This window comes from Canis lupus, chromosome 12, assembly GCF_011100685.1.
Source record: "Canis lupus familiaris isolate Mischka breed German Shepherd chromosome 12, alternate assembly UU_Cfam_GSD_1.0, whole genome shotgun sequence".
Taxonomy (NCBI): domain Eukaryota; kingdom Metazoa; phylum Chordata; class Mammalia; order Carnivora; family Canidae; genus Canis; species Canis lupus.
Window position 1 is genome coordinate 17,805,247 of NC_049233.1, and position 19,428 is coordinate 17,824,674.

A 19,428-nucleotide genomic window follows, 5' to 3' on the forward strand; every position below is an offset into this window, starting at 1 on the left:
ACTAATTGCAACTTAAATAAAAACTTAAAAAGAAAGCTACCCAATAACACTGTGCAGGGTGATTTGCAGGGTGGAGAAATTGGTGACAAAAAATAAGAATGTGATGACAATTTCCCATATTAGTTTTAGAACAGTAGAAATATAACAAAAGATTGGGGTGTGGAGATATTAGAAAGCAGTGTTGTTGATGAATTTGGTATGGAGGGCAAATCCAGAAGAGAAGACAGCTTGTCGGTTTTGAATTACTTGAAAGCACATCTCCACTATTGAAAGGTAGTACAGGTCGTTCTAAATATTAATGTAAAATCAAAAGTTAGCAGTGTGCTGAGCTCCAAGGAGCAGCATTGAAAATTCCTGAGAGCTGGGGGCTAGCGCCTTGCAAGGATTTTGCAGAGAAATCCACTGTAATTCTTACCCTGTTTCTTTATATGTAGGATGTTCCCGTCCCCCTCCACTCATAAACAAATGGCCTTACTAAACTTGCTCTTAGTTATTATGGCTTTTATTTTATTTTATTTTATTTTATTTTTTAAAAAATTTTTTCTTTTTTAAAAAAATTTTTATTTATGATAGTCACACACACACACACACACAGAGAGAGAGAGAGAGAGAGGCAGAGACAGAAGCAGGCTCCATGCACCGGGAGCCCGACGTGGGATTCGATCCCGGGTCTCCAGGATCACGCCCTGGGTCGAAGGCAGGCTCCAAACCGCTGCGCCACCCAGGGATCCCTATTATGGCTTTTAAAAATAGATTCCTTTGGCTTTTCTAGAAAAAAAATATTTTTGTAAAGACAGTTACTACCTTTCTTTTCTTTAAAAAAAAAAAAACTCATTTAATTTATTTTTTTCATCTTGATCAGTGTACTCTTTAATCCCCATCACCTATTTCACCCATTCTCCACACCCACTTTTCCTCAGGTAACCATCAGTTTATTCTATATATTTAAGAGTGCGTTTCTTGGTTTCTCTCTTTTTTCCCCTTTGCTCGTTTTATTTCTTAAATTCCACATATGAGTGAAATCATATAGTATTTGTCTTTGACCTATTTCGCCTAGCGTTATACTCTTTAACTCTATGTTGTTGCATTTTGTTGGTTTTTTAAAGTAAGACTTTGGGATCCCTGGGTGGCGCAGCGGTTTGGCGCCTGCCTTTGGCCCAGGGCGCGATCCTGGAGACCCGGAATCGAATCCCACGTCGGGCTCCAGGTGCATGGAGCCTGCCTCTCTCTCTGCCTGTGTCTCTGCCTCTCTCTCTCTCTCACTGCGTGCCTATCATAAATAAATAAAAAAAATTAAAAATAAAATAAGATTTTATTTATTCATTTGATAGAAAAAGAGAGCACAAAGCAGGAGGAGCAGCAGAGGGAGAGGGAGAAGCGGGTTGCCCACTGAGCAGGGAGCCTGATGAGGGGCTCAATTCCAGAACTGTGGGATTGTGACGGAGCCAAAGGCAGACACTTAGCCAATTGAGCCACCCAGGCACTCCAATGCTGTTACATTTTGATTTCATTCTTTTTATGGCTGAATTATATATATAACTTCTTTTTTTATCTATTCCTCTATCAGTGATCATTTGGGCTGCTTCCATAGTTTGGCTATTATAAATAATGTTGCTAGAAACATAGGAATACATACATCCCTTCAAATTAGTGTTTTTGTAGTTTGTGGGTAAATACCCAAGAGTGCAATTACTGAATCCTAGGGTAGCTCCATTTTTAACTTTTTGAGGAATATCCATACTGTTTTCCACAGTGGCTGCACCAGTTTGCATTCCCACCAACAGTGCACAAGGATTCCTTTTGCTCCATATTCTTGCCAACAAGTTGTTTCTTGTGTTTTGATTAAAGCCATTCTGACAGGTGTGATGTGATATCTCTTTGTAGTTTTGATTTGCATTTGCCTGATGAAGGATGTTGGGCATCTTTCAATGTGTGCATTCACCACCCATATGTCTTCTTGGAAGAAATGTCTGGTAATGTCTTCTGTCCATTTTTAATTGGATTATTTGTTTTTTTGAGTATTGAGTTGTATTGGTTCTTTATATATTTGGGATACTAACTCTTTATCAGATATGTCATTTGCATATATCTTTGTCCATTTAGGACAAAGTTTTGTTGGTTGTTTCCTTTGTTGTATGGAAACTTTTTATTTTGCTGTTGTCCCAATAGTTTATTTTTGCCTTTGTTTCCCTTGCCTCAAGGAGACAGATTCAGAAAAATGTTTCTACAGCCGATGTCAGAGACATTACCTCCTATGCTGTCTTCTAGAATTTTTACAGTTTCAGGTCTCACATTTAGGTCTTTAATCCATTTGGAGTTTTCTTTTGTGTATGGTAAGAGAAAGTGATCCACTTTCATTCCTTTGCATGTGGCCGCAATGTATTTTCCCAACACCATTTGTTAAAGAGACTTTTTGCTATTGTATATTCATTCTTCCTTTGTTGAAGATTAATTGACCATATAATTATGGGTTTATTTCTGGGTTTTCTGTTCTATCCTACTGATCTATATGTCTTTTTTAAAAGATTTTACTTATTTATTCAGAGAGAGAGAGGCAGAGACACAGGCAGAGAGAGAAGCAGGCTCCATGCAGGGAACCGGACATGGGACTCGATCCCGGTCTCCAGGATCACACACTGGCTGCAGGCGGCGCTAAAGCGCTGTGCCACCCGGACTGCCCTATATGTCCGTTTTTAAGCCAGTACCATACTGCTTTCATTACTACAGCTTTCTAATGTAACTTGTAATGAATTGTGATATTTCCAGTTTTGTTTTTCTTTTTCAAGCCTGCTTCGGCTATTTGAGATCTTTTGTGGTTCCATACAAATTTTAGGATTCTTTGTTCTAGCTCTGTGAAAAATGCTATTTTAATAAGGATTGCATGAAATCTGTGGATTGTTTAGGGTGGTATAGCCATTTGTTCTTCCAACCCATGAGCATGGAATGTCTTTCTATTTCTTGGTGTTGTCTTGAATTTTTTCACGTGTGTTTTATGTTTTCCAGAGTACAGGCCTTTCACTTCTTTGGTTCAGTTTATTCTTAGATATTTTCCTGTTTTGGGTGTAATTATAAATGGAATTGCTTTCTTATTTTCACTTCTTGCTACTTCATTATTAGTGCATAGGAATGCAACATATTTCTTTTTTTTTTTAAGATTTTATTTATCTATTAATGATTGAGAGAGAGAGAGAGAGAGAGAGAGAGGCAGAGACACAGGCAGAGGGAGAAGCTGGCTCCATGCAGGGACCCCGGCCTGGGACTTCATCTGGGGTCCCCAGGATCAGGCCCTGGGCTGAAGGCGGCACTAAACCGTGGAGCCACCCGGGCTGCCAGAAACATATTTCTATACACTGATTTTGTATCCTACAACTTTACTGAATTCATGCATCAGTTATAGGATTTTTTTTGGTGGAGTCTAGGGTTTTCTACATAGAATATCATGTCATATGCAAATAGTAAGAGTTTTACTTCTTCCGTACCAGTTTGGATGCCTTTTATTCCTTTATATTGTCTAATTGCTATGGCTAGGACTTCCAGTACTATGTTGAATGAAAGTGGTGAGAATGGACATCCTTGACTTGTTTCTGATCTAAGGGGGAAAACTGTTTTTCACCACTGAGTATGACGTTGGCTATGGATTTTTCACGTACGGCTTTTATTATGTTGAGGTATATTCCCTCTAGACCTACTTTGCAGAGACTTTTTTTTTTTTTATCATGAATGGATGCTGCAATTTGTCAAATGATTTTACTGCATCTATTGAAATGATTGTATGGTTTTCTCCTTCTCTTATTCATGTGATGATTCATGTTGATTGTTTTGTCTATATTGAACTACCCTTGCATCTTGGGATTAAATCCTACTTGATCATGGTGTATGATTTTTTAAATGTGTTTCTGGATATTGTCTGCTAATATTTTGTTGAGGATTTCTGCATGCATATTCATAAGAGATTTGGCCTGCAGGTTTTTTTTTTTTTTTTTTTTGTGGTATCTATCTAGTTTTGGTATCAGGATGATACTAGTTTCATAGAATAAGTTTGGAGGTTTTATTTCCTCTTTTTTTTTTTTTTTTCGGAATAGTTTACAAAGAATCGGCATTAGCTTTTCTCTAAATTTTTGGTAGAATTCTCCTGTGAAGCTATCTGGTCCTGGAGTTTTGGGGGAGTTTCTTGATCACTGATTCAATTTCATTGCTGGTTATTGGTCTGTTCAAATTTTCTATTTCTTTCTACTTTAATTTTGGTAAGTTATGTTTCTAGAAACTTAACCATTCCTCATAGGTTGTACAACTTGTTGGCATGTAGGTTTTCATAATATTCTGTTAACAATTGTTTGTATATCTGTGGTGTTGGTTGTTATTTCTCCTCTTTCATTAGTGGTTTTATTTATTTGAGTCCTCTCTGTGTTTTTGATAAGTCTGGCTAGAGATTTATCAATTTTGTTCATCTTTTCAAAGAACCACCTCCTGGTTTCATTGATCTGTTCTATTGTTTTTCTCATTTCTATATTTTTTTATTTCTGCTCTTATCTTTATTATTTTATTCCTTCTTTTGGTTTTGGGTTTTTTGTTCTTCTTGACCTAGCTCCTTTAGGCATAAGTTTAGGTTGTTTCTCTAAAATTTCTCTTGTTTCTTGAGATGTGATGTATTCTGTAAAATGTTCCAACTACACTTAAAAGGAATGTGTATTCTGGTGTTTTAGGATGGAATGTTCTGAATATATCTGTTAAATTCTTCTGGTCCAGTTTGTCATTCAAAGTGACTGTTTCCTGGTTGATTGTCTGTTTGGATGATCTGTCTCTTAATGTAAGTGAGGTGTTATAGTCCTCTACTATTATTGTACTACTATCAACTGGTTCTTTATATTTGTTATTAACTATTTTATGCAATTGGGTGCTTCCATATTTGGTGCATAAATATTTACAATTGTTATATCCTCTTGCTGGATTGTCCCCTTTGTTTTATATAGTGTCTTTGTCTTTTGTTACACTCTTTGTTTAAAAGTCTATTTTGCCAGGGCACCTGGATGGCTCTGTTAGTGAAGCACCTGCCTTCAGCTCAAGTCATGATTCTAGGGTTCTGGGATCCAACCCCACATTGGGCTCCCTACTCAATGGTCAGCCTGCTTCTCCCTCTCCCTTTGATGCTCTGGCTGTTTGTGCTTTCTCACTCTCTCTCTATGTAAAGTAAATAAAATAATTTTTAGAAAAGTTTACTTTGTTTAATATAAGTATTGCTATTCTGGCTTTCTTTTGACATCCATTTGCATGATAAATGTTTCTCTATCTCCCTATTTTCAATCTGCATGTGTCTTTAGGTCTGAAATCAGTCAGTTGTAGGCAGAATATAGATGGGTCTTGTTTTTTTGTCCACTTTGTCACCCTGTGTCTTTTGGTTGGAGGATTTTGTCCATTTACATTCAAAGTAATTATTGATAGTTATGTGTTGATTGTGACTTTGATAGTTGTTTTGTGTTTTTTTCGTTTAGATTTTCTCTGATCCTTTCTTCTCTTGCTCTCTTTCATGGTTTGTTGGCTTTGTTTAGTGATATACTTGGATTTCTTTCTCTTTATTTGTTGCATAACCATTATTGGTTTTTGACTTTTGGTTACCATTAGATTTGTATGTAACATCTTCTAAATATAACAGTCTATATTAAGTTGATGGTTGCTTAAGTTTAAATCCATTTTTACTACTCTTCTACCCATGTTTTAGGTATATGGCATCATATATTATACCCTTTTATTTTATGAACTTGACTGATTTTTACTGAAAATCTTATTTTTACTTCTTTTGTAGTTTTTACTTTACATACTCTCATTTTGGTCTTTATTTTCCACTCAGTCTCCTTTAATATTTCTTGTAGAACTGGTTTAGTGGTCATGAACTCCTTTAGCTTTTGCTCATCTGAGAAACTCTTTATCACTTCTATTCTGAATGAATGACAGCCTTCCTGGATAGAATATTATTGGCTGCAGAATTTTTCCTTTCAGCACATGAATATATCATGCCAATCCCTTCTTGCCTACAAAGTTTTTGCTGAAAATCCCCTGAGAGTCTTATGGGGTTTCCCCTGTATGTAACTGTCTTTTTTTTTATTCTCTTGCTGTTTTTTTTTTTTTAAAGATTGTATTTATTTATTCATGAGAGACATAGGTAGAGAGGTAGACACATAGGCAGAGGGAGAAACATGCTCGCTGTAGGGAGCCGGATGTGGGACTCGATCCCAGAATTCCGGGATCCTGCCCTGAACTGGAGGCAGACACTCAATTGCTGAGCCACCCAGTCGTCCCTCTCTTGCTGTTTTTAAATTTTTTTTCTTTATCATTGCTTTTGCCATTTTAATTACTATGAGTCTTGGTGTGGACCTCCTTGGGTTGAATTTTGGGGAGAATCTCTTTGCCTCCTGGATCTGGATATCTACTCCTTCCCCAGATTAGGAAAGTTTTGAGCTATTATTTCTTCACATAAATTTCCTACCACCTTTTCTTTCTCTTCATCTTCTGAGATCTCTATAATGCATATGTTATCATGCTTGATGGAATCACAGAATTCCCTAAGACTATTCTCAATTTACATATTTTTTTTCCTTTCTATTACCCATCTGGGTTACTTTCTACTCTCTGTTTTTCGGATATCAAATTGATCATCTGCTTCATCTAGCTTACTGTATTTCCATCAAGTATACATTTGATTTCATTTATTGTATTCTTGATCTCTGACTGGTTCTTTTTTATCTGTGTTAAGGGTTTCACTTATGTCTTCCACTCTTTTCTCAAACCTAGTGAGCATTTTTATGATTATTACTTTAAATTCTCTATCAGGCATATTTATATCTGTTTTGTGTAGATCTCTTGCTGTGATTTGGTTCTGTTCCTTCATTTGGGACTTATTTCTGTATGTTCTCATGTTGTCTAACTCTCTGTATCTGTTTCTTTGTTTTAGGAAAGTCAGCTACTTCTCTTGCTCTTAACAGTAATAGCCTTATAAAGAAGAGATCCTGTAGTTGCATTGCAGTTTCCCTTGTTCCCCAGGGGCTGGTGCTTCAGGGAGCATTCCCTATGTGTGTCTCATGTGTTCTACTGTTGAGTCTTGGCATCTTTTTTCTTCAGTCCAGTTGTCTGCAGAAATCCTCTTTGGCTGTTATGGGCAGTGTTTGGTCCCCAGAAGGGATGGGTTGTGTTTTAACATGGTGCATAGTGGTTTGCTCATAAAAGGAGACCTGCTCCCATTGTAGCGGGAACTGAAGTCAAGCAAAACTGCTAGTCCTATGCTGTATCTGCATTTTTTAAAAAGATTTCATTTGTTTATTCATGAGAGACACACACACACAGAGGCAGAGACATAGGCAGAGTGCAAAGCACGTCCCTAGCAGGGAGACTGATAGGAGACTCAATCACCAGATGTGGCATCACGCCCTGAGCCAAAGGCAGACGCTCAACTGCTGAGCCACCCAGGCGTCCTAAATGCGCCTGCATTTTAAGATTGTATCTGCTGTTTGTTGTGCTGTCTCTTTAAGGTAAAAGACTCAGCTTCCTACCTCTGGGCTCTACCGGAGCCAGAGCCCACTGATTTTTTAAAAATGCCACACTGTAAGTGCTGCTGGTTGTAAGAATTCATGAAATTAAGCCCCTTTCACTTTCAAAGGCAAATGTTATGGGGATTTGTACTCCCCATTCAGGACCTCTCCAGTGTGAAATCTGTCTTTTGCATTTTTTGTGCCACAGGCTCCCTCCCCACTGTGGATGGCCATGGCCCATTTTATTCTGAAACCAAGTCTTCACACTTCCAACCTTCTTGGATGTGGCTTATTCTCTGCCTTTAGTTGTGGAGTTTGTTCTGTCAGTCTTAGGGTCATTTTCTGGGTTATTTATGTTGATGTCAGTGTTATCTAAGTTGTATCTGTGGGTGAGATGAGCTCAGTCTCCTCCTCCTCTGCTATCTTCCCTCAAGGTTGCATGCAGGCAGTGCAATGGGAGCAAGATTAGAATCTAAGTCTCTGAACACCTACCTAGTGCCCTTTTCCACTCTATATGATTTTATTTTCTTCTCCTTTTACTGTCTTGGCAATATGCTTAAAATGTAAACAAAGTGGTGGAAACTGATATTTTAGCTTTATTCCTGATAGAGAATTCCAGATTGAAAAATGCTATAACACTATTTTCACCTATAACATAAAGTGAAAGCATTTAGTCATTCGCTACTAAGTATAAGATTAGCTAGAAGATTTTGTAAAATATTTCATATTAAGATGAAGAAATTACCTTCTAGTCCTAGTTTTTTGGAAATTGTTTCCATTAAAGGTGTTGAATTGGGCAGCCTGGGTGGCTCAGCGGTTTAGCCCGCATTTAGCCCAGAATGTGATCCTGGAGACCCGGGATGGAGTCCCATGTCAGGCTCCCTGTATGGAGCCTGCTTCTCACTCTGCCTGTGTCTCTGCCTCTCTCTCTCTCTGTGTCTCTCATGAATAACTAAATGAAATCTTTAAAAAATAAATAAATAAAATCTTTTTTTCCCTAGGTATTTTTAACTTTTATTTTTAATTATTTATTTTTTATTGGAGTTCAATTAAAAAAATAAAATCTTAAAAAAATAAAGGTGTTGAATTTTGTCAAGTGCATTATTTTTGCATGTTTTGTGATCATATGATATCTTTATTTGAATATGGTGTATGACATTAACTGATATTTGAATATTGAAACATTTCATTCCTGCAATAACCTCACTTTGTCAGATGTATGATCTTTTTAAAAAATTTAATTAATTAATTGATTAAATATTGTATTTATTTATTCATGGGAGACACACAGAGAGAGGCAGAGACATAGGCAGAGGGAGAAGCAGGCTCCCTATGGAGAAGCCCGATGCGGAACTCGATCCTAGGACCCTGGAATCATGGCCTGAGCCAAAGGCAGATGTTCAAAGATTTTATTTATTTATTCATGAGAGACAGAGAGAGAGAGAGGCAGAGACACAGGCAGAGTGAGGAGCAGGCTCCATGCAGGGAGCCCGACGTGGGACTCGATCCCGGGTCTACCAGGATCATGCCCTGGACCAAAGGCGGCGCTAAACCGCTGAGCCACCCAGGCTGCCCCGAAGGCAGAAGTTCAACCACTGAGCCACCCAGGCGTCCCTGTATAATCTTTTTTTATGTTGCACCTATGTTCATTAGAAATAATAGTCTGCAGTTTTCTTTTCTTGTGATTTCTTTGTCTAGCTTTGGCATAAGGTGATGCTAGCCTGAGTTGGGAAATAGTTCTGTTTTCTGTCATGACATAAACAAAAATTTTCCTAAAATTGTACAACATGCATTATATATAATATATATATATATAGTACATCTATAATCTAGTATTTAACTCAATCTCTCTTCTAGTCAATACTCTCCTTAACTGATTTCTTGCCTGCACTCTTGTTCTCTTACAATTTATATTTTATTGAATCACTGTCTTCTTCAATATATTCTCATGCTTTGCTATTCAACTTATAATGATATCCCAATCCTTTATGTACCCTAGGGCACACCATGTGACTAAGTTTCTGTCTAACTCTTTGGCCTGCTTTCAAAATGATTTTTACCTTGCTCATTCTGCTCCCGTCATCCTATGCTTCTTGCCTTTCCTCAAATATGCCAACTTTATTTCTACTTCAATAACGTTGCACTCATTATTCTGTTTTCTCCATTAAATCATCTTATTCATCCTTCTCTTAACTTCTATTGTGATTCTAATCCAACCTTAGAGAGGAAGTTCCTGATTCTCCTATTAAAATTTTCCTGGTCTATCCTCATTATTCTCTATTCTGTTGCCTATTTTAGTTCATAACATTTACCATTTCCAATATTATCTTAAGTATTTATTTGAAAAACAATTTCTTTCCTATTTCCCCTATGAAAATGTGAAGTCCATGAAGTTTAGAACCTGGTCTCTCTTGTTAATCATTCTATTTCAATGTACCGAATTAAATCCCTGAGAAATTTTCAATAAATATTTGTTGAATGCAATAATAAATTACATTACATTGTGAAGGTTATTATGAAAGAAAATACAAGGATCTGTGAGAGAGAATGGGATGAGTTCTTCAGATTAAATGCTCAAAGGAATCTCTTGGATAAAACTGCGTTTACTTTGAAGGAGTTATTCTAGTAAATAATAGAAGAATGACTTCCAGACAGAGCTAATAGCAAACAAAAATGCCCTTAGGTAAAGAAAATCTTGAGGAACTTGAGAGAATTTAATAAGATCATTGATCATTATTGGAGCATAGAAATAAAGGGGAATGGAATGAAGTAAGATTAGCAAGGAGAGTATAAATAAGATCATTCAACTTCTTGCAGGTCAGTTTAAGAGTAAGAGTAAGACTCCTCAAGGCTCATGCTCAAGAAGTCTATGAATGGCTTGAAAGTAGACAAATTAAGAAGTCTTTCACTTTAGAGATTAAGAAACGTGCTGCAAAAATAGCATCCAGGAGCTGCATTGATGGAAAGCACAGCTTTCCCTATGACTATTTCTGTCCTTGAAATAATTTGTGAATTTTAACACTTGGATAAGGATGTGAGTCTAGTGTGACAGTTCAATCATTGGTATTATCTGAAAGCTCCATGAAAAATAAAATCAAACATTTAGCAATGGAATAGAGGAATTGACGACACTGGGTGGGGAAGTGGTATCTAAAAAAGATAAGATAATCAAGAGAAAAATTTTCCAAGCATTATAGATTCAAAAAAAAAAAAGGTGTTGTTGTTTTTAATGCATCTTTTATTTTGGAATATTTTTAGATTTATGGAAATTTTGCTAATATAGTACAGAGAATTCCCATATACCTTCACCCAGCTTTAATTTCCCCTATTGTCATCATCTTGCATTACCTTAGTACATTTGTCAAGACTAAGAAATGGATTTTACTATCAAAAACAATTCAGGCTCTATTCAGACTTCACTATTTTTTCTACTAATGAGCTTTTTGTGTTTGAGGATCTGATCCAGGAGACCACATTTCATTTAGTTCTCATGTTTTCTTAGTCCCTTCTAGTCTGTAATGCTTTCTCAGAATTTCCTTATTGCACATGACTTTTATATGAGAAACAGATAATTCCAGATTATGCTATTTTTAAATGCTTTGTATGAAAGAGATTTCTGTAAAATAAAAAGTAGACCCAAGAGAAAAATACTCATTCTTTGGAATCAAATTTGTAGCTAACATGCTTACAACATCTGTGATAATGCATAGAAATGACGTGGTCCTCCTACACTTAGCCCTCCTTGTCTGTATTGGGCATTTAATAAATTTTGTTTTCACATTTGCAGGCAGCCTTGCAATTATCACTGACAAAATAATGGTTACAGGTAAGAGTAGTCTTCAAATCCTTACAGTTAGAATAATTATCTTCATACTCACAACTATTGGCTGTAATAAAAACAAAAAAATTAGTCAGTTCATTATCGTTTTCCTCCATAGCAGCAACACAAACAATAAATTCAATGTAAGTGGGGAGAAAACTATTGAGCAAACATGTTGGTATCATTACATTATGGTTGATGCAAAGGGACACATTAATCCATTACTTCTTCTAAAATTTGAGCTTTTTGGGATGTTTCTAAAATGAATTGACCTATTTTCCTCCCTCAGAAAAGGAAATACATTTCAATGAATCTCTCTACAATTACACTGTCCAAAATTATAGCCTTTAACCATATGGTTGTTTAAATTTAAACTTAAATTAATTAAAATTACATAACATTAAAAAATAAATTTTCAGCTCATTGGTGGTACATTCCAAGTGCTCAATAACCAATATGGGGGCTATTTTATCAGGACAGAGCAAATCTTGAACATTCCCATCATTGCAAAAAGTTATATTAGACACTGTTGCTCTATCTAGACTTTAGTGTCACTAACCTTTCTTTCAAGAGTAAGAAATCATTATGAGAATATGTGGATGTAAAAACAGGAGAGAATTTCACAATTATTATCAGACATTTCTACTTTGAAGTCCCTCAGTGGACACAAACACAATAACTCTCAAACTAAATTCATTATTCTACCTACAGGCTTGGCATTTCTTTGGAGTTTCTCCCCAACTCCCAACTCAATTCCCCTAATATCAGACAAATGAAAGTCCTAACTAAATAATTCAAACCAGGAACTGGGAATCAACATGAACTCACTGCTCTCTACTTTTTATTAGCACTCAACAAGTGCAAGTAAAAAACACTGTTTTTTCTACTACGTTCCTATCCCTATCACTCATTACTATTTCTTTTCATTTATTTTGTCCTAATGTAGTAAAAACTCCATTTCCATTTATTTTTTGAACCCATGTTTTCAACAGTCTCTGAGCCAGCTTCCATCTACTTGTTGCTCCATACTACTGCCAGATCTTTATAAAACACAATTCTAATCTCATCATTCTTCTACTTAAAAATCTTTCAATTGATTGATTATTACTAACAGGGTAAATTCCAAACCCCTTAACAAATAGTATTCAGCAGAGGAGTAAATATTTTCTTCTTTAATTAATGTATAGCTTTGATATCATCAATACACTGAATTAGAGCTATACAATACCTCAGAAAGAATGCTACAGTTCAATCTAGTGAATGCATTTGAAATGTAAAAATCTCAGTCAACTGTGTTGTTCATAATTTTAATAACATATCTCAACTAAACAAAAATACTAACTCTTTGTATTTATATCCATAACAAGATTAAACATGAGATATTATATGACACTGAATTTAATCCTTTTGCTAAAATAATTTTGAAACTTCTGTGAGCTAATAATGCTACATACATATTTGATTGACATTTTAAAAGTATGTAAAAATTACTAGCAAACACAAGTGCTAGTGGTTATTAAATTAAACTTGATTATTCTAACTATACTATGGGGAAAATGAAGAATTTAGAACGATGAACTCATTGGTGTATAAAGAATGTTTGGTGTCTGAACTGAAGTGTGTCTGTGGTCTAACACCTTTATATTTTGTACATATTTTCTCTTTATAAAATGTCACTTTGATATAATTGCATTAACTTTGGTAGAAAAAATATTTAATTACAATAAATTATTTCCACAGAAACAGTTTTAGATATGCCAATATATAACAAGTCCAACATAATCACCAATATACATTGATGGTAGATGTTTCTTTAGGTTACATGTGGTAACAGGATTTTCATTGCAAATAATATATCGATAATGCATAAAAGTTTTGATTAAAAACCCTCTCTTGAATACTTTTACTCTTGTCTTTTGTATGAAGGCATTACTTAAGTTAGTTAACAATCAGAAGATTTCCTAATTCTTAAAAAAAAGAGGGGCCTATGGCTCTTATGATACTAAGGTATGTTTCTTCTATTCTTACACTGCAGAAGAGTTTTTAATCAAGAAAAAAAAGGTATTTTGTCAAATGCTTTTTCTGCATCTATTGAGAAGATCATATAGTTTTTGTCCTTTCTTTTATTAATATGGTGTACCACATTGATTGATTTGCAGATATTGAACCACCCTTACAGCCCACACAGTTGTGATGTATAATCCTTTTAATGTACTATGTAATATACTATCTACTAGCTAGTATCTTGGTGAGAATTTTTGCATCCTCTGTTCATCGGACGATACTCTATGTAGAAAACCAAAAAGACTCCACCAAAAAATTGTTAGAATGGATATAGGATTTCAGCAAAGTGGCAGGATATAAAAATGCACGGAAGCCAGATGAATTTCTATATACTAACAATGAGGTAGAAGAAAGAGAAATCAAAGAATTGATCCCAATTTACAATTGGGCCAAAAGCCATAAAATACCTAAGAATAAACTTAAAGAGATTAAAGATCTATACTTTGAAAACTATAGAACATTTATGAAGGAAATTGAAGAAGACACAAGGAAATGGAAAAACATTCCATGTTCATGGATTGGAAGAATAAATATTGTTAAAATGTCTACACTACCCAAAGCAATCTATACTTTCAATAAAATCCCTATCAAATTACCATCAATATTGTTCACAGAGCTGGAACCAATAATCCTAAAATTTGTATGAAACCAGAAAAGATCCCGATAGCTAAAGGAATGTTGAAAAATAAAAACAAAGCTGGAAGCATCAGAATCCCAGACTTCAAGCTCTATTACAAATCTGTGATCATCAAGACATTATGGGTACAGACACAAAACAGACATATTGATCAATGGAACAGAATAGAGAACCCAGAAATGGACCCTCAAATCTATGCTCAACTAATCTCCAACAAAGCTGGAAAGAATATCCAAAGAAAAAAAGGCAGTCTCTTCAACAAATAGTGTTGGGAAAATTGGGGAGCCAACATGTGGAAAAATGAAGCTGGACCACTTTCTTATACCAGACACAAACATAAACTCAAAATGGATGAAAGAACTAAATGTGAGACAGGAATCCATCAATGTCCTAGAAAAGAACATAGGCAGCAATTTCTTTGATCTAGGCTGCCACAACTACTTGCTAAATACATCTCCAAAATCAAGAGAAATAAAAGCAAAAAGGAACTATTGGAACTTCATCAAGATAAAAAGCTTTTGCATAGCAAAGGAAACAGTCAACAAAACTAAAAGGCAACCCACAGAATGGGAAAAGATATTTGCAAATGTCTTATCATATAAAAGGCTAGTATCCAAAATCTATAAAGAACTTATCAAACTCAACACCAAAAAAAAAAAAAAACAAAAAACAAAATATTTAGTTAAGAAATGAGCAGAAAATGTGAACTGACATTTCTCTTGAAGAAGACATACAAATAGCCAAAAGACACATGAAAAGAAGTGCCCTAATCACTCAGTATCAGGGAAATACAATAAAAACTGCAATGATATGCCACCTAGTACAGGTCAGAATGGCTAAAATTAACAACTCAAGAAACAACAGATATTGGATATTGAGTATGTAGAGAAAGAGGAACCCTCCTACATTGTTGGTAAGATGCAATAGTATGGAGGTTCCTCAAAAAGTTAAAAATAGAGCTACTTTATGACCCAGCAATTGCACTACTAGGTATTTATCCAAAGGACACAAACATAGTGATTTGATTGATGGGGCACATGCACCACACTGTTTATAGCAGCAATGCCCACAATAGCCAAACAATGGAAAGATCCCAGATGTCCATCAACAAATGGATAGATAAAGATGAACATAGAGGAAAGGAAGGAAAAATAAAATAAGATGAAAACAGAGAGGAAGGCAAACCATAAGAGATGCTGAATTCTAGGAAACAAACTGAGGGTTGCTGGAGGGGAGGTGGATGGGGGAAGGGATAATTGGGTGATGGGCATTAAAGAGGGCACTTGATATAAAGAGCACTAGTTATTATATGTAAGTGATGAATCACTAAATTCTACCCCTGAAACTAATAATAAAGTATATGTTAATTAAATTGAACTTAAATAAAGAATTAAAAAAATAAAAGGTTCCCAGAAGGGACAAAAGAAGTCAGGTCATTTTATCATATATACACAAATTAATGACTTCAAACTTACTGCAGAGTCCTTTGTCACAGTGATATTTGCAGCTGGCACAAGATTTTCCTTTTAGGTAAGGAGTATGCATCTTGTTAACAAGATTACCACTGAAATTTGAAATACAGAATGTCAAACCTTTTTCATTTTTAAGTTTAGCTTATGCTCCCAGGATAGCATCTATCACCACATATAACTGAATATCAATGTTTTCCATCAAGTCAAATAGCTGAAAAACTAAAGTTCCCAAAATGTACCAGATAACAATGTAAAGAAAATAGTTCACATTCACTAACTTCTTTGACCATAATTTCACAACCTGACCAATTGAATGGAATGAATGGGGTCTAAAATTTTCATAGTGTATTTCATTCAATATGAAAACATTCTTTCTCCCCCAGAAGACTTGGTCAAATTGCTGAAGCAGTGTACCCCAAGGTGCTGGCTAGTGATAAAACATATCCCTTAGAAAGACAGCACAAGTTCCTTAGAAAAGGTTGCAGTATGGAAATGCTTAGTTACATATAATTTTATATTTAAGAAATATAACAATTTCTGTAATATGAACTAAGGAAGGTAAAGTCCCTGGATAATTTTGGCTTCAGATGGGGGGGTTGATTTTAATATAGTTTTTGGTGTGTGTTTTGGGGAGATAGGATAGCTTAGGAAGGTTTTTGAATCTCTAGAGGTTTAGTGTATGGTTTTTAATGTTTACAAAAAAGGAGAAGGTAAGAAAAAATGGTTTTATTAACACTAATCGCTAAGGTGTATTAGTCTTCTAGTAAGTAGCCTACATCTCATTGATGGATATTTATTATTCAAGACAGTCTCAATTGTACGAGGTGGACCAACAACGCAAAGCAATGTATCTGAATCTCATTCCCTGCATGGGATATAACAAACCATGTGTGAGCCCCTGGAGTGGAATACATACAAACATATTCTGGAAACTCCCTCACCACTGCTTTTCCTCATTCACTCCAACTTTCACTTCAGATGCCTGGCTCCAGATCCTCCTCTCTTACAGTCAACCAGTAAGTTTGGATGCACTATTCTAGGAAATTTCCATTCTTTCTACTAAACCCTAGTAAGTGCCTGCAGGAAAATGACGTTGGAGGTCTACTTCTCTCTCACCCTGGAGATCCATATGCTCAGGTTACCTACAGTCTACCATCATCTGTTATGGTAATAATGTAGGTGGTTTTTTAGATAAGCAGGGCAAGGAATATCTTAACAGGAAGAACCGAAATCACAATCTTCCATCCCCTACTGGCCACTCCACTACCATCCCTTGCTTATCCATCAAGCAGTCACATCCTAAAGTGTGAAGTTAGTGAGAACTGATGTTATCAAATCTAGGGAAATGTGCACCCATGCTCATGGATACCCATGCTCATGGATAGCCATGAGCCCAAGGGAAAGGTGACTGAGAGAAAAGATGTCATTTTGTAACTGAGGATAGAGAGCTTCAGATTTTGTACTTGGAATGGAGAATGCAGTCTCTTCCACGATAATTTGAATGTATCTCAACTTAAAAGCATTTCCAAAGATTTATTCCTTCTGGATGGACCTAGAGGGTATTATGCTAAGTGAAATAAGTTGGACAGAGAAATACAGATACCATATGATTTTACTTACATGAGGATTCTAAAAAATAAAATAAAAAGCAGAAACAGATAAGTACCAGAACAAACTGATGTTTTCTAGAGGGGCAGGGATGGGAAGATGGGCAAAAGAGTTGAAAGGGAGTGGGAGATACAGGCTTCCAGTTATGGAATAAATGAGTCAAGGGGATAAAAAAGTACAGCACAGGGACTATAGTCAATGGTCTAAAAGCATTGGATGGCGACTGGTGATAGCTACCCTTGTGGTGAGCATAGCATAAAGTAGAGACCTGTCACTATGTTAAACACCTAAAACTAATGTGACATTGCATATGAACTACGCAATGATTTTTAAAAATGAAAAAAGGATTTATTCCTTCCCTTCACTGAATTATGTTTTATATTCTAGTTTGTTTACTATACAAGAATTTTCAAATATTAAATTACATTTAGGGATATTGCACTACCTTCTAAGGTATATACTTACGCAGGACAATATTGGCAAACATAGTAGTATTTTAGACTCTCTTGATTGGGACAATAGGCAATTCCACACCCAACATGATAAGAAGAGTACCAAACAACCTACAAATCCAGAAAGGAATATATGAGAATATATTAAATAAGAGGGAAAATATTTAAAAAATAGTGGCAAATGTAAAACCAAAAAAAAATGTTACTATTATAGTCTGTAGCCAGGTACCCTTCAAAAATAATTAGCTCAATTATTGAAACAAATCACAAATTTTAAAATATTAAATTTTAATGTCCACTAACTATTTTATCCATTTCTAATTCTGAAAAAGTACAGAACATGCTTCCTTACCAAGTGTTACATCAGCTATGGAAAAAAAAATTGACAGCTCTAGATGAAGTACCAGCCAGGACTATTTTATCTATTCAAGCTCTTACCCAAATTGAACATTGGACTTTGTCATAATTCAGAGATGCTTTCATATTAAAGCATTTGTGATAGAAGTATTTTCATTTGTTTCTCTTACCTGGGTGTAATGTCCAATAACTGCATCAGAACTCTTAGGTCCTACACCATAGACAAAATCATGGTGCTCCTCATACCAGTTTTGGATTGCATCTGACCAGGAAGCAGGGTAACTTGACATAAAGAGATTCTCACCACATTTTGTATCTAAAGAGAATCAGATCATCCTTGAGGAAAGAAATAATGCGTGGAATGGCAAAAGAAATAAACTATATGAACACAAAGATGTTGCCCTTCAAACACAGTGCCTATACTCATAACTGTTAATACATAATAAAAGGGCTTCTGTATTTCTCAGCCCTAAAGCTGAATAGAAGACATACCTGTCTTGGTACACCTGGATGGCTTAGTGGGTTAAGAGGCTGACTCTTGATTTCAGCTCAGTTCATAATCTCAGGGTGCTGATTGAGCCCTGCATCAGGCTGCCCACTCAGTCCAGAGTCGGCTTGAGGATTCTCTCTCTCTCCCTCCCCGTCTGCCCCTTCCCCTACTCACACACATTCTCTCTCTAAAATAAATAAATTAATCTTTTCAAAAAAGAAAATGACAGATCTTGGGATCCCTGGGTGGCTCAGTGGTTTAGTGCCTGCCTTTGGCCCAGGGCATGATCCTGGTGTCCCAGGACCGAATCCCATATCGGGCTCCCTGCATGGAGCCTGCTTCTCCCTCTGCCTGTGTCTCTGCCTCTCTCTCTATGTCTCTCATGAATAAATAAATAAAATCTTAAAAAAAAAAAAGACAGATCTATATAGCATGCTGAGGCTGTCATCAACATGCAAAACTTGGAATAAGTTAAGAGGACCTTATGCTTTAAAAATCCTCTGGAGTATCAGAGATACATTCTTTTTTATTTTTAATTTTTTTAATTTTTTAACTGAAGTTCAATTTGCCAACATGTAGTATAACATCCAGTGCTCATCCCATCAAGTGCCCTCCTCAGTGCCCATCCCCCTGTTACCCCATGTCCCTGCCTGCCTCCCTTGACACTACCCTTCATTCGTTTCCCAGAGTTAGGAATCTCTCATGTTTTGTCACCCTCTCTAATTTTTCCCACTCATTTTCCTTCCTTTCCCTTATAATCCCTTTCACTATTTCTTATATTCCACATGTGAGTGAAACCATATGATGATTGTCCTTCTCCAATTGACTTAATTCACTCAGCATATTACCCTCCATTCTTTTTTATGCTAAATTCTTCACATATGTAATGTCTCCTGTGCTCTCAGCTTTGTACTGTAAATTTGCAAAAGACACTGACCAACTTTTTCTTCTTTTTCTCTTCCTATTGACTGCCTTCACCAGAGATTTTGCACATATCGTATCCTTTCT

At 35.9% G+C, this 19,428-nt stretch overlaps 1 protein-coding gene across 3 annotated transcripts in view; it reads right to left on the minus strand.

Moving 5' to 3' along the window:
- Positions 1-10,737: 10,737 nt before the first annotated feature.
- LOC481834 (cysteine-rich secretory protein 2) overlaps positions 10,738-19,428 on the minus strand; it is a 67,572-nt gene continuing 58,881 nt past the window's right edge. For all 3 annotated transcript variants that reach the window (XM_038554290.1, XM_038554291.1, XM_038554292.1), the window contains exons 6-9: positions 18,101-18,246; positions 17,587-17,684; positions 15,517-15,605; positions 10,738-11,407 (exon numbers count right to left, since the gene is read on the minus strand). In XM_038554290.1, the coding sequence (XP_038410218.1) occupies positions 11,280-11,407; positions 15,517-15,605; positions 17,587-17,684; positions 18,101-18,246 (461 nt within the window). In that variant the 3' untranslated portion in view covers positions 10,738-11,279. The remainder of the gene's footprint in view (positions 11,408-15,516; positions 15,606-17,586; positions 17,685-18,100; positions 18,247-19,428) is intronic.